We start from the raw sequence: 17707 nt of genomic DNA on the forward strand, positions 1-17707 counted from the left end.
AAAAGACTGCTGTTTTTTAATTAATTCTTTTTAAGAAATACAGTGGTTGAATTTATCAGTTATAACTCTGATTTACAGGAGTGTTCCTAGTACTACAATGGATGTGGTAACTTAGGGCTTCTGAACTTATTTCATGAGCGACTCCTTCTCACCTGATAAAGCTTTATGGGACTCTGAGATATAAGCACATAAACCAGAAATACAAACCAAACACTTACTGATAAATCATAGAGTTATTTTGAAATAAATCTTTAGTATGTATATAATTTTATCATTTGCCAAAGACAAAGGCAAATGTGCATACTAATGAGATAAACATGCCTGTTTCTTTTTACATAATTCAAGCCTTTGGCGTTTAAAGATAGGCCCCATGGTAGCTGGGCTCTCTTGACATGAAGCAAAGATACTAACACCCTTTCCCTTTTGTGTGTTCAGTGTGGATTTGATATCACAAATACAGCAACAATCCCAACCATGAAGGAAGGGCTGGAAGACCACAGAGCCTCTGTCTTGCTAGGAGTGAATAGAAGACTGTCTCCACAGGCCAATGCCAGCCTCAGGTATCTCCTTGTAGGAGGAAGCAAACTGCCAGTTTATGCCACAGGTAGTCATGTTGTTTCTCTGCAGATGAACTGACCTAATTGATAATGAGTCTAAGAACCAGAATCTAGAGCCAGGCCACCCTGCCCTCATGGGTGTGCCGAAAGGAAAATGAGCCAGTGTCAGAAAACCTGTGTTCTAGCGACCGTTCTATCACACATAAAGCCGCATGACCTTGATCAACTCCAAAATGTTGCACAGGTTATAGTGTACATATTCTCTTAAAACAAAAGATTTTATATGTTTTAATATGCTCTAGGGCTTGGGCTGTATTTCAGTTTTTGGGTAGTACTTGCCTAGCACATATCAGGCTAGCACATGCCTGTAAGCTCAGCAGTCAGAAGATGGAGGTAGGAGGATAAGAAACTAAAGGTCATTCAACCCATGCATCAAGTTTGAGAATAGCCTGGGCTACATGAGAATCTATCAAAACAAGCAAAAACAAGATCACCACCACCAGCAAAAAAACAAAACAGAACAAAACTATAATGTATATTCCCTCTCTTCTTCCTTTCTGTACATTTCTCCCACCTGGCATCCTGTAACCACCTTGATGTGTATATTACTGGTGATCTGATGGAGATGAAGACCCATATTGCTGGATAAATAGTAGTCTGAAGGCAGTAACTGTTCTCTGGTTATGTCAGCACAATTTCTACATGAGTTATAGTTGTACTACTGTGAACAAACCTTACAGCTCTAAAGAGAAATGGAAAGGAATGATAGAACCTTTTAAGAGAATCCTGTACCCAGAGTGTGAGGAGGCCAATGACTTACTGTACACTTGCAGGTTATACTCTTTCCTTGCAGTTCCAGCCACACTGGATGCTATGCATGTGTAGAGTCCTGCATCTGCTTTCTCAGCAACTGAAATATGTAACCGTCTGCCTCCAGATAAAATGCGAACTCGTCCTGCAGAGTCAGCCAACACCAGAGAGCCTGCAGGATCAGAGGGAAAAAAATGTAGCTTCTATATTCATGCCCAGTTAAGAACTTATTTATTTAATTGCTAGTTAATTAATTACCTAAATATTTGATAATAAAAATCTACTCAACTACAGACTTCAATCCTAATATATGTTGTAAAACTGTCATAAATGTTTACTTTAGAAAATAATTTTAAGGCTATTTGTAAAAGAAACAATTTTTTGAATGGTAGACTCTTGATTACTATAGATGCATTTGATTAAAAAGCAAGGATATAATACATAAGTTGACTTTTATGATGAACAGTTAGTCTAAAAATTATCTCTGTTAAGGTAATATCTAAGTATCACAGTTTAAAAGTTAATATAAAGCAATTTTGCCATCTAGAATTTATTGTGCAAATCCCTGAAAAGGTTTCTGTTGATAATGTTTTTGCTTCTTTTACAGTTGTCAAGTTAACTAAACAAAATAGATATTCATTTTGTCTGTCTGTCTGTCTATTATCTGTCTACTATCTATCTATCTATCTATCTATCTATCTATCTATCTATCTATCTATCTATCCATCATATACTGATCCATCCATCTCTATGTATCTGTTTGTCTGTCTACCATTTAAAATGTTTGGGAGTGGAAACTGACCTTTCTTCTTCCAGGTAAGATTTGGGGGTGGAATTCCACTTGATTCACACAGCAGAGTGATAAGGTTCCCTTCAATGGCTGTAAGCTGCACAAGCTCATCAGAGCCATAAATACTAGGTGGTACTGAAGGAAAAAAAAAGTATTGATTCTACAATTTTTTTGTGTCACGGCGTTTCCCTAATGCTTTACACATAGTAGAAAGGGCTCTCTAACCAAAAGCACATATTGCTGAATATCACCTCTAAAGAATGCAATCAATTCCTAATAACAAATTCCTCCAGTCACAGAAATTCAATTCTGAAGTCCTCAGAATGACATAGTTTATTATAGATATTTAGACATGGGTGTGAAAATGTTGATACCTATCAAATCTAAAGTTAACCTCAACACTGATGCCCAGCCAGTTTTGACATCTCAGATGCTGAATAGAATTAGAGGACATTCACTTACTCTAGATCGCACACCTTGTCTTTTATTGATCTGCAGAATTTTACTGGAGCCCTCCAAGTCCCTCTTGATGAATAAGCTTCTCTCAAAAGGATTTCAGTTGAAGACACTGGCTAAACTCTCCCCTCCCCCAGGCACACTGCCTCATCACCAATACTTATTCTTCCAAGCTACTGGGAATTAAGTGGTCATAGAACCCTTTTCATGCCCCACTTAAGTGTCAGTCCTTACCTACCTCTATATAAACAATTCTACCCATCTGAAGCTCATGAAACCAATTAATTTCTTTTTGCCTCATCTGTGAATCTGCCACTCATCTATCCACTGATTGGCTATTGAACTTTTTTCTTCTCTTTCCCTTCATATCAAGCCCTTCCATCATTCTGAAAGAATGCAGTCTCCACATGAATAACCAGTCTATAGACCCATTGATTCAGTTCTTCTGTCTACTCTTACCTTCCTGCATCAGAGACTATACAATGGCCTTTACATTATCTAGAACATTCCTTCTATATGTTTATAAATTCAGGCAGTTTCATGATTGCTACACCTTTTGTTTTCTCAATCAAGTACTTCCAATTCTCAAGTCACCATTCTAATTTCTCCATATTCAGGTGTCTTCTCGTGTTTATTGACCCCCCTGCATCTTAGACTTCATAATCAGTAATTTCAATGTCTCTTTTGACAATAATCTCAATTTCCTGACTTTTCACCCTTAGTTGGCAATACCTTTTCTCTAGATGGAGTCTACTGTGTACAGTGTCATCAAGTATCCAACAGGCAATGGGTTACACAAAAGAAAATGACACAGTCATAGACTGACACTACTCTAAACTCATAATCTCCACTTTCAACTCTATCCTCAAGCTATTCCTGTGGCTTCCATGAATATAAGCAGTTAAAAACCTAATGAAGACTCTGCCTGGAATCTAGCTCTCACTGCAAACTGGTTCTCACATCACATGTCACGTATGCTGTTCAAGAAGCACTGCCAAGCTTGGCCTGTCCAAATAGAACACAAGAAGCCCTTCTTCCTTCTCGAGGAGAGACATCCACTAGCCACAAGCTCAGATGATGGAGAAGCACAGATACTTGATTCAGTTTTTTTTTAAAAACACATCTAGAGTATAGTTGCTTTCTTTAAAAATTGATAGATCACCTTGGTTCTTCTGTCAAACTATTTAATATATTTTGTAACACTTAGAATCAAATACACCGATTGATGAAATTTTGTCAACCCATCTGCTTTGCCTTTCTACCAACGTATTTCCTTTCTTTCTGCTGTACTGTACTAGTCCCTGGTGAGCAATGTTGAGTTTACTGATTGAGATAGAATTCTTCAGGCCTTTGTATTGCTTTCATCCTGCTCACAGTTAAGGCAGCTCATGCTTATGGTCTCAGTTATATGACTATGACACAGAACCCATTATCTCTTTCTATCTAACCTAAAACAACTCTTGCATTTAAATTTGACTATTTGAGAGTTTTCTAACCTGAAAATTTCTTCTTTCTCATCAGCCACTTTGCATGGAATAGTGGTAGACCAGAGAAAACCTGCATATTTTTTCCAGTGATATCTCAACTGTCTTTCCTATCAATCATTATTATATTTATTGCGTTCTGCTTTCCATTGTTAAACCCCTTCCTTCAGAGGTATTAGTTTATATATTAGTAAGGAACATCTTACAGTTTATGTTTAGTGACTTCTCTGCAGTACATAACATTATCCATTAACCTATCCATTCATTTATGTACAAATTATTCATTGCCTATTTTATTTTTCCGGAGACATTGTTATCCTAAGTTTTCATGCCATCATTTTTAGTAGCTTTTCCTCCTACTTTTTAACTGTTCAATTTCCCACGTAGGGTCTCCTTTTCTACTCCCATATTCGTACAGTACTGTTGGAAGGCCTTCTGTACAGCACTGTACTGGACACACTGCTTTACTTTCTTTCAGGAATCTCAGCTTCTATCTACATGTAGCATGCCTCTAATTTTGCTCGCATTTCTGACTGTGTGGACGATAGCTGCACACTGGTGGTCCATATAGACCTCAACAGCATCATGTCTTCACTTCACTTGTTTTGTTAAGTGGTTTCACTGGGCACCTTCTACTGCACATGCATTATTTTTTGTTTGTGTGTACCTCCAACTTTCTCCTACCGTCTCTTGGCATCTCCTTTGTTTATTTCACCTCAACTCCTTTCTCTTCTCTAATGGTCCCTCTTCCACTTTCAGGCTTTCTGTTTGTTTTAGTGTTGGATCCCACATTTGTAAGAAAACACACAACTTAGTTTTGCTTCGTCTCACTTTCCAGGTGATCATGACTTCTAAGTTCCCACCCTCTCAAGCTTTATAACTTTTAACTCAATGCCTTGCCCAAATTGGGAGATATGGGAATATTTTTTTCATTTGAAAGAAATGAAGAAGAAAGAGAAAGTGAAATGGAGAGGAAGAGTGGAAAGAGCTAAGAACAAAAATTGATGATGCATAATTCATATGTAGTAAATAGAAAAGTTCTATATGGCAACTTTTACCATTTAAACACAAATTAATCTTTTTGCAGAGTGAGCAGTAGCTTTTGTTATAACATGATGCAATGATTATTAACATTATCACTATTTTAACAAGTCATATCCATACACGTATATGCCTTTAAAACTAACTTGTTCATCAAGATTAAGAGAAGACATTCTGTACATATGTTTTTACTTAAAAATGTCAATTTCTAAGTCAGTCAAATATAAAATTCATTTCTTTGTTTCAGTAGGTAAAAAATTTAAACATAATTAAAAATGAGACTTTAGGTCACAAAGCAGTATCTTAGCTAATGGCAAACAAGTTAGTGGATAGCCACATCCAAGGCATTGTTCATCATATTAGCAGAAAATGTTAAAAGTTTCAAGTTTCAGCATGGCAATCTCCTCTGACACCTTACATGGCACGAACACGATATGCATATGTAACACAACTTTTTAATCGACTCCAACTTGACAAACAACTACTATTGTCTACAGAAAGCACAACAGTAGAAGCCCTGGCTGTAAAAGCTAAAAGGTATGTTAGGAAGGAGAGATGAATCATGCCACATGGAAGTCACAGTGACTAACTGGTTAGGGCTTAGGGCCTCTGTCTATCCATTATGCATTTTGGGCCAGTTCCTTGAGTTGATACTTAGGAAATGGACTATTTCCATCTACACGTTACAACGGATGAACGCCACTTTAAAACCCACGCAGTGAGTGAAAGCACACCATAGGCTGACTGCTTTGTTCGACAAATGCTCATTATACTCACCCCAGATGTTGACGTTGTAGTGTTTCTCAGTTTTTCCAGCAACATTTGTTGCTTCACAGGTGTAACGGCCAGTGTCTTGAAGATGAGCATCTTCAATCTGAAATCAAACAATCAAAATCATGCTTGGAAACCAGCCCTGCCCCTTCCCACTTCCTCTCTCTCCTTCTCCCTCTCCCTCTCCCTCTCTCTCTCTCTTTCATGCACACACACACACACCCACACAATCTTTTCTTTTGCCCGCCTCCCTAAAAATGTTCACTATGTACCAAGGGTATCCTGGAACACACTAGAGCATTATTCAAAAGGCCTGAAATTCACATCAATTTTTCTATCTTAGCCTCTCCAATGCTGGTATTAATTACTAGCATGAGCCACCATGCTCACCTTGAAAACCTGGGATTGTGTATTAATGTACATTGTTGTCTCTTATTTTTATTTTTAACTCAGTACGTTCTAAACAATAAACATAGAAAAATGTAAAATGAATGCCCAGCACTCAGATTAAAAATTTATCAAGATTTAAAAATATTCATCTATGCCACATTCTATTTTAACCTAGTTTACAACAGTTGTTAAACAATACAAAAGTCTTCTAAATAAAATTTAGAAAAAATAGCTAAAACAACTACCATCATTTTTGATAAAGTTCACTCAAATTTTAACATATGATCCTTATGTATTCAGGAAGTAAGTTAATGTTCTTATGATTGGTTTGTTACATATGTTTCCTCTACATTGGATCTGTAGGTTTCTTCAAGTAAAAAATTATATTCAGTTAGCTTCAATTGCCCATTGAGCTATGCTCAGCACTTAGTAGGTAATTGAGCATCAATAAAATATTTTCTTTCATGTATAAGAAGCATAAATCAGTGACTCATTCATCATAAGTTTGCGTGAAATTTTATGTGTAAGAATGTTTTGCCTGCATGTGTGTATGTGCACACGTGTGTGCTTGGTGTCAGCAAAGGCCAGAAGGAAGTGTCAGATCCCCTGGAACTGGCGTTACAGATGGCTGTGTGGTGCCTTGTGGGTTCCTGGGATCCAAACCTATGCCCTTTGGTAGAGCAATAAGTGCTCTAAGCCACCTATCCCTCTCTCTGAACCTCATGCAAATCTTATGTTACTGTTGGAATTTTATGTGTCCCCCCTGGGGTTTGCTTATCTTATGAGTATTTGCTTTCCAACTCATGGCACTATTTTGAAAGAGATGGAGATGTAGGGAGAGAAGGTTGTAAATATAAGCGTCATGGAGGAGTCTGGTGGGATCTGGGAAAGTTAGCATGCTCCGAGAAAGGCAGATGGTAAAGAGTGCACTTACGCCACTCAAGACAGGAACAAACATTTCACTGGGACCTAGACTAGAGGTTATTTGGGTTACTTTTGGCAAACCATGTCTTTAAATCTTGCTCATAGTTTGACAATTTGAGTGAAGCTGAATTCAAAAGCAATAGACTAACTTGGCAAAGGAAAACACAAGGCAGCAGAGCATCTAGGAGGGTGTAATGGTTTAAAAAACTTTCATATCTTTTTGCTGCTCCTCCTTCCCCCAGATGGGTTCAGGGACTGAACTCAGGTTGTCAGGCCTGGTGGCACACGCCTTACCTGCTGAGCCGTCTCACTGGCACCTGTGGCATGACAATTAATGGTAATTTTAGTTCAGTTTACAGTAAGAATTAGCAGCAAGAACTACTGTAGGAGGATGTGAAAGTGTGCAGGACAGCCAGAAAAGAAGCTGAGGGCAAATCAGCTACCAGTGCTGAACATACCAGCGCCTTTAAAAAGCAGCCAAGCAATTTGCACCAGGGTAGTGGTAAGTGTGGCTTGAGGTCATTACGACAAGATTTCCTTTCAAAAAGACAGTGCCTCTGGGATACTCTGCTCGCACAGAGGCGCCTGGGGAAGTCCCTTTTCAGGTTCAACCCAGGCACTAAAAGGCTGCGATAGCCGTGCATGGTCCCAGGTGGGATGGCTACTGCGTGGCAGAACTTGGCATTATTTATATGGTTCTGATTTTGCAGGTACGCATAGTGTAAGAGTTATGGAGTCCAGAAGAAGAAGTTTTTGAGAAAAGGCTCAAAGGTGGAGCAATGTTTAGCACGCTCAGATTTCCTGTAGAAGGTTCTTTCCAGAGTGCCGCTGTATGAAGCTACAGGACCAAAGCTTACACTACAATGGATACAAGATGTTGGACATGCCAGGAACATATTCTGAGGAAACCTGTAGGCAATGACTATACCTAGGTCAGTGGAGGAGCTGCAAGTGACAAGGCCACAGGTTGGGGTTCCCCAAACCCACTGGAGCTCATGTCCTGAAACCTGTACCCCAGATGTTTGACATGGAACTACAGGAGTTAATGGTCTTTTTTTTCTGCTAAGTTTTATTCATTTTTTTTGTCACTTAAAAAAAAATGATATCCCCTATTTTAGAATTAGGGTGTTTATTCCTTGTTATTATAAGTTGGAAGTATGTCACTTAAAAAATGTTGGAAAGCTCTCAGCCAAGAGATTGTGCTGCTTCAGAAGCGACCCTGGACTTGGATTTTGCATGATGTTGGAATTTAAGACCGGGAACTCTTGAAGTTGGATTAAATAATTTTGCATTGTAAAATAGACATGAAGTTTTTAAAATCAAGCTCCTTTTCTGAACATTTCCTTACCAGCTCCCAGTGCTGGTGTGGATATCTGTGGATTCCTGTTGTGATGTGTCTCTGGATAAAGTAGCCCACTGTCAATATGCCCTGGATGGTTATACCTGTCCCCAGCTTGTTCCATTTCTCTTTGATTATTCACTGTTTCTTATACTCAATCCAGTGGCTCCTATCATCCCTTGTCTGTCATAATAGGTGAAAATCTTTTAAAATGATATGCCCAAAGAAATCTTTTTTTTTTTTTTTAGGTTGTTCTGTTAAGTTATGCGTTCACAGTAAGGCAAAGGTAACCAATACACTGTAGCACTCACAAAACGATTTTGGACTAAAGATTAGTATACTGAAAAACAGAGATGAACATTTAAAGGAGTGCCTAGCATACACCTAGTTAAAAAATTGGCAAAATTCCATTATTTAATTTAGTCTTACGTGTGAGAAAAATGCCGGGTATGTCCTTAAGATACTATTAACTAACTAGTTTGGGTTGGGATCTGTAGAATGTTCCATTGTATGTGTTTTCTCTCTACTCCTGCCAACGGGACTTGTACATCCCAGGTTGTCTGGCATGGGTTCATGGAACAGATCAGTGGATATAAGGATTTATTTCCCATTACCTAAAGAAAAGAGCACCTACACCCACTGAAATTTATGTTCACATAAATGCCTCCTTCTGTCACTCAGCCACATCTAAGCTTTGAGATTTTGCCAGGTGCTTTCTAGAACACTAGACTCTGCTCCTAAGCATGAGTTGTACTCCCCACCCCCACCCAACTCTCCCACCCTAGTCAGCTGCCATATCCATTTTTGTTTAGTTACTGAGCTGGCTTCACCTTTCCTTTCTTCAAACATTCACTTTGTGAAGTTCTCCACATCCTCCGATCTAACTTGCTTGCTTTCCTTAATCAGGACTTTTGCTCCTCTCTGAGCTATAAAACTAGGTTGTCTCCCAACATATGTCTAAGCAAGCTCTGTACCAACTATTTGGTCACCAACTCAAATTTACAGTAGTTCTGCGCATGTAAGATGAAGTGACATTTAACTCTTTATAGATTTAGGTAAGATTACAAGATACTGAAGATATGAGATGTGTCCTAATTTTTGCATCCTTATCCATAGCACCCAAAGTGGGCTGACACTTTTTGGTTAAATGGCTACATGTCAGGAATTTAATCTTAGAGTATTTTTATAATATTTTTTGTGAGGTTTTTTTTTTTGTTTTTGTTTTTGTTTTGGGGGGGGGGTGGGTGGGGGATGGCTTTTGGCACCATTAAATAAGGAGTTCTTAGAATTTTATTAGATGACAAAAGAACATTTATCAAATATCAGCAAGTTTAACGTATGTAACACTGAACCCATGTGTTTGAGATGGATCTGCAGCCTTACCTTCAGCACACTTCCATTTTCAGAGATACTGAGACCCGGTCGCTTCAGAAGGGGGCGGCCATCCTTCATCCACATCAGAGTAGGTGTGGGAACAGCATTGCTTTGACAAATTAATTCCACAGCTTGGCTAATGAGGACAGAGACATTCTGTTCTTCTCCCATAATATTGGGTGGAACTAAGTGAAAGATGAAATTTTCCTCATGAAACGGGCTGCACACTATGGATGTCCTTTAATCATCAAGATACAAGATACACACTGTAGAACTAGGCTATTTTTTAAGATGGAAGACCACAATCATTCTTGGATACACTGTTGGCTTCATTTTAGTCAGAGTCATTGTTAAGTTACAGACTAATGCACTCGTGTTCTAATCACTCATTTTTTTTTTTTTGTTCATCTTAAAGAGCCTTTGCAAGTCAAAGTTCTCAGAAGTTAGATCTAAGAACTGCATAGAACTGGATGGTACTTCTCAGGGATTTAAAAACAGCAAGTCATCCATGAAATATTTTGGAAAGCAATAAATTTTAAAATATGATTTCAATATTTATCTGTATCTTTTGCAAGGAAAAAAACCCAAGTTTTATATTCATTTCCATCAACATCTTTCAAAGTATGAGGAAGAAACTGTAGGGATTGTCTATCTAGCCCCCTCACTTCACAGTGTCCACAGGTAAAATAGGTGAGGGTTTACACAAAACGCTATTGCTGGTGGCAAAGCTGAGAGTCTACTGACTTGAGGTTTAGAGTTCTCTTCTTTGCCGAACCAACTTTCCATGGCATAAAAGACTTTGTGGAGAAACTGACACAATAGAGAAGAGGCTAAATCAGTGACTGATTATAGAATATATTCATAATTACATAAAGTGAGGAGGTCTATTGAAACTTTAATGACATTAAAATTAGAATTCCCTGGCCTTCAGACTTGTCAGATGCTGAAACATGTCCAGACAGAAGCTTAAAATATTCCCTTTCCTTGAGTGCCTTGAAAATAAGCTGTCTTTTTCCCCCAGGTGGCTTTGTGTGGCTTTGAAAGAGAGTAGGTTCCATCAAGGACTCACTCAGGCCTGTATATGTTTACATTCAGAAAAGACAAATGACTAATGAAAAAAAGCACAGGGGTGAATTTCCATGGCCAATCCTCGCTAAATTACCTAACCACTCAGGAATATATTTATAGTTGTTTTTGTTATGGTTATTGTTTGGTTTTGATTTTTGTGGTCACAGGAAAAAACTCACCTGTCTGTATTCACTTGTGTCCCATAGGGCCCCCCAAATGCTTTGGGAGAGATAAGATTATCGTAGTAAAATATATTATTATAGTCTATGAGCTGCTGTTTCATGCTTAATATCCCTGCTTGTGATAAAGTAATGATTAAGGTCTCAGACCGACTACCAATGTTCTGTGTCTGTAGCCATCAGGGCTCTAAGCTACCAGACCTCCTTCAGAGGGAAAGGGCTATGACACAAGGGGTACGTCTGTGTGCTGTCCCTGGGTCCATGGCTCGAGCACACCAGGAATGAATGAACTATAAAGGAGCAGAGTACATGGAGCAGACTAGGGAGCATTAGTGCTTAGATCTGACATCCCTGTTCACCGAGCAGCACACTAGGCATGGACTTGAAGAAGCTTAAGGCAGCCTCTGAGGACCAGAAGACAGTGGGATTGATTTTGATAGGTGACACATAGGGTACAGATGTATGGATAGTCTACTCAAAATGAAGAATGCTATGAAGTGGCAAAACAGACAATTTTAATAGCATGGTAATATAGCATGAAAACATATTCATAAGCTTTGGCCCAGGAATTGCTAATGGCCAGTTCTGCATCTTGATCAAATTTTGAATTAAGTTTGGCCTTGTTGGATAAAAATTATCTCGACTGTGTCTTAGGCTATTTGTAGAATTTTTAAAAGGACATGCTTTCTTTATGACTGTTTTAGACACCAAGGTAGACCAAGATGTAGAGTGACAGATACCATTTATGAATTGAGGTCAGTGAAACCCCAACTTCGTTCTTGGGGCAGGTTATTCTGAGATAGGATCAAATGCTATCCCCTTTTAGACCACCTAGCTGTACTGTGAATAGGGAAAAATCATGAATTTTCTCTGAATTTATGTCTAGTTTAACTTATATTTCTCAAACAACCCTCAACTCAAGGGTATTGGGCCGATCACAAAGAATGTCTCCTATACGTATAATTAAAAGCAATGAAACATGGTTCTGAATATAATACCCAAAGAGAGCTTTTTAACAGACATCTACTATAGTTAAATTATGTCTTCCTAATTGTAGAGCTAATAGCTGTAGTCATGTTATTTGGAATGCCTTATAAAACACCCTACACTGATATATACATTCTAATTAAATTGTAATTTTTATGGATGTATGCCATGTGTGTTGTTATATGTGTCTGGTGTATATGCATATAAGCCATGTGTGTTATTATATGTGCCTGGGGTATATGCATATCAGCCATGTGTGTTGTTATATGTGTCTGGGGTATATGCATATCAGCCTTGTGTGTTATATGTGTCTGTGGTATTTGCATATCAGCCCTGTGTGTTGTTATATGTGTCTGGGGTATATGTATATGAGCACAGAAGCCAAAGCAGAATGTGAGGCATCTCCATTACTCTCTCCTTATTCCCTGGAGACAAGGGAATAAGCCTGAAGAGCTCTGGTTGGCTAGCTTGGCTGGACAATGAGCTGCTGGGAGCCAACTACCTTTTCCCAACCCCTAACACTGGGGTTATAGGCACATAAGACCATGCCAAGCTTTTCACATGGGTATCAGAGGGTTAAGCTCAATTTCTCATGCTCCAACAAGCACTCTTGTGTCCTGAGTGCTCTCCCTGGCCCCAATACCTTGGAATTTAAAAGGGCTAAAATAAATTAAACTCAAACACAAAGCAGAAATGACATTTGATTTGAACTAATTTTGCTAAATTGTCACGTTATCTGTTTCTTCTTGTTGTCAACAATTTCCCTTAACATCTATTTCAGCACACAGCCAGCCAGCTTGTCTCACCATATACTCTGAGGTCAATGTCCCTTTGTTTCTCCCCAGCAGCATTCACTGCCACGCAGGTGTACCTTCCTGTGTCACTCATTTGTGCACTGGTCAATGCTAAAATTCGGCCCCCAGAGAGAACCTATCAATGAAAACAATACCAATTAACCAATATGAGAATAGTAGATGTGTTCTTTTTATAGTTTCACAAGTATTCATAAAGGAGAGAAAGACAACACATACCAAAGAGAAGAGAAAATAAAAGGAGGCAATTCTCCAAAACTTTCTTGGATCAAATACATAAGACATCACAGCAATATTAACCAAAAAATGTAGCCACACTCATTGCTCTGTTATCTCATAGATCTACCAATTTCTTTTAATATTGACATGAACTTTGTGTTTTTTTATATCATCAGTTCTGAACAACTGAATTAAAAAATAAAATATCAGAACTATATTCTGTGTTAGGCAAAATAAATTATCCTTTATATTTGACACAAGCACTTATTAGAGATATTTTGGGTTCAATTTCAGACCACCGCAATAAAACAAATATTGCATGCAAAATATTGCATGCAGAATTGTGGCTCCCCAATGCGTATTAAAGTGCTGTTTACACTGTACTGCAATCTATTAAGTGTGCAATAGCCTTAAGTTTGAAGCAAAGTATATATTTATCAGTAAAATGCTATTTTATTGCTTGAAAGCACCAGTGACCATCTGAACTGTTGGAAAGAGGCTGGCAGGCTTACTCAATGCACAGTTGGCACAAAGCTTCAATTTGTAAAAAGAAAAATATGGTATCTGCAAAAGACAATGAAATGAAAGCACATAAGATGAGGAATGTCTGTGTTTGTGCTTCTGTGTGTCTAACTTGGAGTCAAGGGTGCTTCTGTTTTTAACTCAAAATCATTGTACTGTCTTTGCATTTTTCAGAGACTCAGATTTCATTTTTCATAACATGTCTATTACAATTTTTCCGTACTTTATTCTTTGATGTTTTATGGACATGTGCATGGTTTATGTGCCTCACAGATTCATTATTTCCAGACATTTAAACAAAATCCTACCAGAAATTTCCTGTGCTTTTTGTTGATGAGTATTCCTTGTGCCAGGAGTAGAAGCAGGTGCAAGCAGGAAAGAACAGCCATCTCTAGCAAATGGGTACAACTTAACACCATCATGTGAGGGATGGGAATTCTTACATACGGCACCTTTTATACATTTGAAATCTCAGCTGTGTGGCTATGACAGGCATATGTGGGCCCATGTGCAAATTCTTTTGAAAAGAACATTTGTTGTAAAACTAAACTGTTGTTCTTCAACCCCATGAGAGACTTGAGGAGGAATAAAATTAACTACCTGAGTACACAGGAAGTGGAAGTTAGCAATTTCCAAAAGGAGAAGATGACAGTTTGCTACTTGAATAGTCACCCAAAATTCCCTATAATGTTGGAGCATCATCTTCAGCCCCTGGCCCAATACATCTGACAGGCATATTTGTGAGGCAGGAATTATTGAGGACTTGCTTACCCTGTCTTGGCAGAGTTTTGCTGTTGACTCTGCTTGCATCCAAGCTTGCCCTCTTTAAAGCAGAATTCTGTCTGTGGTAGAAATGAGGACATTTTCCCCAGTGGCTTGTTTGCTACATTTGAAGCCATGTCCATAAAGAGGTTGTTTAAGCTTAGTTGTTTAGGGGTTAAGATGTTTTTAGGTCTAGATAAATGTTTTAAGTTGATAATGATGAGATATGATAGATATTGATTTATAATCAGAATTTTAGACTCACCACGATAGAAAAGATATTTTCTTCAAAGCTGCCAAATACAAATAGCCAAAACACTATGAATGTAACATTTATATAGTTCCCGACTGTTTCATGGTTCTTCTTGCTGTAGGCAATTTATTGTATGTATGTGTAATAATATAAATGTATACGTAAACAATAAAAATATTTAACTAAAAAAAATAACATTTGCTAACTCTTTTTCTCCAAATCTTTTCAACAGTGTCATGAGTCTGAGTATCCTGTCTTGAACATGCTAGTCATTAAAAAAAAAAAAAAGATACCTGTATTCCATTAGCGAAGCTAGAGACAGGGCTTCCATCTTTTAGCCAGGTCAGACTAGGGGCAGGGATGCCCCTGGCTTCACATTCTAACCTTGCTAGATTATTCACCACTACCTCCACTGTGGAGCCGCTACCTGAGATTGAAGGAGGCACTGAAAAAGAGAAAAAGTAATGCATGTTGTCACCACAAGCAAATGAAAACCATACATAATTTCCATAATAATTTTTTTTCTTTTATTAATTTATTCTTGTTACATCTCAATGTTTATCCCATCCCTTGTATCCTCCCATTCCTCCCCCCCATTTTCCCATTATTCCCCTCCCCTATGACTGTTCCTGAGGGGGATTACGTCCCCCTATATATTCTCATAGGGTATCAAGTCTCTTCTTGGCTACTTGCTGTCCTTCCTCTGAGTGCCACCAGGTCTCCCCCTCCAGGGGACATGGTCAAATGTGAGGCACCAGAGTACGTGAGAAAGCCGTATCACACTCTCCACTCAACTGTGGAGAATATTCTGACCATTGGCTAGATCTGGGAAGAGGTTTAAAGTTTACCTCCTGTATTGTCCTTGGCTGGTGCCTTAGTTTGAGCGGGACCCCTGGGCCCAAATCTGCCTATCATATTGTTCTACTTGTAGATTTCTAGGACCCTCTGGATCCTTTTATTTTGCTGTTCTCCCATGTGTCTCTCATTTAGAGTCCCAATAGGATGCCTTCCCCTCTGTCCCAGTTTCCTGGTAAGTGAAGGCTTTTGTGGGACATGCCCCTTGGGCTAGTATGCAGATATAAGTGAGTATATACCATTTGATTCTTTCTGCTTCTGGGTTAACTCACTCATTATGATCATTTCTAGCTCAATCCATTTATCCACAAATTTCGGGAATTCCTTGTTTTTAATAGCTGAGTAGTATTCCATAGTGTATATGTACCACAGTTTCTTTATCCACTCTTCTACTGAGGGACACTTAGGCTGTTTCCATGTTCTGGCTATTATGAATAAATTTTAACAAGTAATTTTTTTCTTATTTGTGTTGGCTAAGCGTTTCACATTGTATCAAAGATCTAATCACAGTAATCCCGGGAGGTATGTGGAGCAACTATTGCTTTCCCAGTTTGGCAGAGGAGAATAAGAAACTGTTTCAAGAAATCAGTTTTTAGTGCCATAATTCCTTTAAATTTTATTATTGTTATTGGTGTTGCTGTGTGTACGTGTGTGTGCATGTGCCTTTTTGTGTGTATGTGCATGTACCTGTGTGTATGCATGCACCTGTGTGTGCATGACCTTGTTTGCATGTTCCTTTGTGTGTGTACATGCATGGACCTGTGTATGCATACATGGATGTGTGTTTATGCATGGACGTGTGTGTGTGTGTGTATGCATTTAGCTCTCTGTGTATACATATACCCATGTGTGTATCTTTATGTGTGTGCATGCTCATGTACACACGTGTATACATGTACCCGTGTGTGTGTGTTGGTACATACATGTGATAGCATATATGTGGAGGTCAAAGGACAATTTAGGAAGTCTGTTCTCTGCTCCTGGTTGGGGTAAGGTCTCTTTTATTTCTGTCAGGCTTTATACTCTATGCTAGGTGGCATTTGAGCTTCTTACCTACAACCTTGAGATACTCTTACCTATAACACCCATCTTGGAGACAGGGGTGCTGCTACAACAAATGGGTGCTACCACAGCAGGCTTTCCCCCACAAGTTGAGGAGAAGGCTTGTACTTGCTGAGCTATCTCACTGGCCCTTAGTGAATTCTTAATTCCCATAAAGAGAGACTGTGTTTGTGTGTGTGTGTGTGTGCACATGTACCTTTCTCCATTGCATATGCTGCCATATTCTAATTACTCCTAAAAAGGTTTTTCTTGAGATTACGTCATACCCATGAGTGTTAGAATGCACTATCAAAGATGGTATTGTTATTAGCCGACAGAACCGTGACTGGTTATTTCAACAAGTAGTCTAAAGTTGAAGTTCAACAGCATGTGAAAACAGGGCAGTTAATGGATGTCCAGCATCAGAAAGCTTACCAGTTTCAGACCATGGGGTCTTTAATAGCATAAGTGTGTTAAGTATTCATATTATGAGTTTATAAGAACTTTTGATCATCATGCACGTTTCCTTAACCCAGGATGTACCTGAGAGATGCAGCACTTACCATGGACTTGTAGACTGTAAAACAACTCTGTAGCTCCAGCAGAGTTGATGGCTACACATTTATAGATGCCGGCATCTGAGATCTGAGCACTTCCAATATGAAGGCTCTGCCCTCTGTTCAAGAAGGCTACACTTGTAGAACCAGAGAGTGGACGGTTGTCTTTGTACCATGTAATAGCTGAAGGGTAAATGTGAGGAGAAATAAAAGCTTTTGTTTCAAAAATTCAATATGCTAACTTGAATCTGAAGTAAATACAGTAAGACACATCTAAAAATGATTTATCATTTTATTTATTGTTTGAGTTTAATTGGCTTAAATATCTCTTGATGGTTGATTTTCATGAGAAAATTCTCCTAAAAAAAACTACTGAGTCCAATGAGTGAATCCTGGAATAGAACCAATGAAAGGCATTCTCTGTATTGTTTTTAATATGTCAATATTACATGATGGTAAACTTTTTAACCTACTCTATTTTATTGTGTATTCCCTACAAAAATTTTGGCATGTCAA

At 38.5% G+C, this 17707-nt stretch overlaps 1 protein-coding gene across 1 annotated transcript in view; it reads right to left on the reverse strand.

Annotated features, from left to right (window-relative positions):
* The window catches only part of Hmcn1 (hemicentin 1), a 424838-nt gene that overhangs the window by 125270 nt on the left and 281861 nt on the right, over positions 1-17707 (reverse strand). The window contains 7 exon segments of the mRNA XM_051147547.1: positions 1378-1539; positions 2170-2292; positions 5916-6012; positions 9946-10121; positions 12977-13100; positions 15032-15183; positions 17198-17374. Of these exon segments, the coding sequence (XP_051003504.1) occupies positions 1378-1539; positions 2170-2292; positions 5916-6012; positions 9946-10121; positions 12977-13100; positions 15032-15183; positions 17198-17374 (1011 nt within the window).

Source organism: Acomys russatus, chromosome 6, assembly GCF_903995435.1.
Source record: "Acomys russatus chromosome 6, mAcoRus1.1, whole genome shotgun sequence".
Classification (NCBI taxonomy): domain Eukaryota; kingdom Metazoa; phylum Chordata; class Mammalia; order Rodentia; family Muridae; genus Acomys; species Acomys russatus.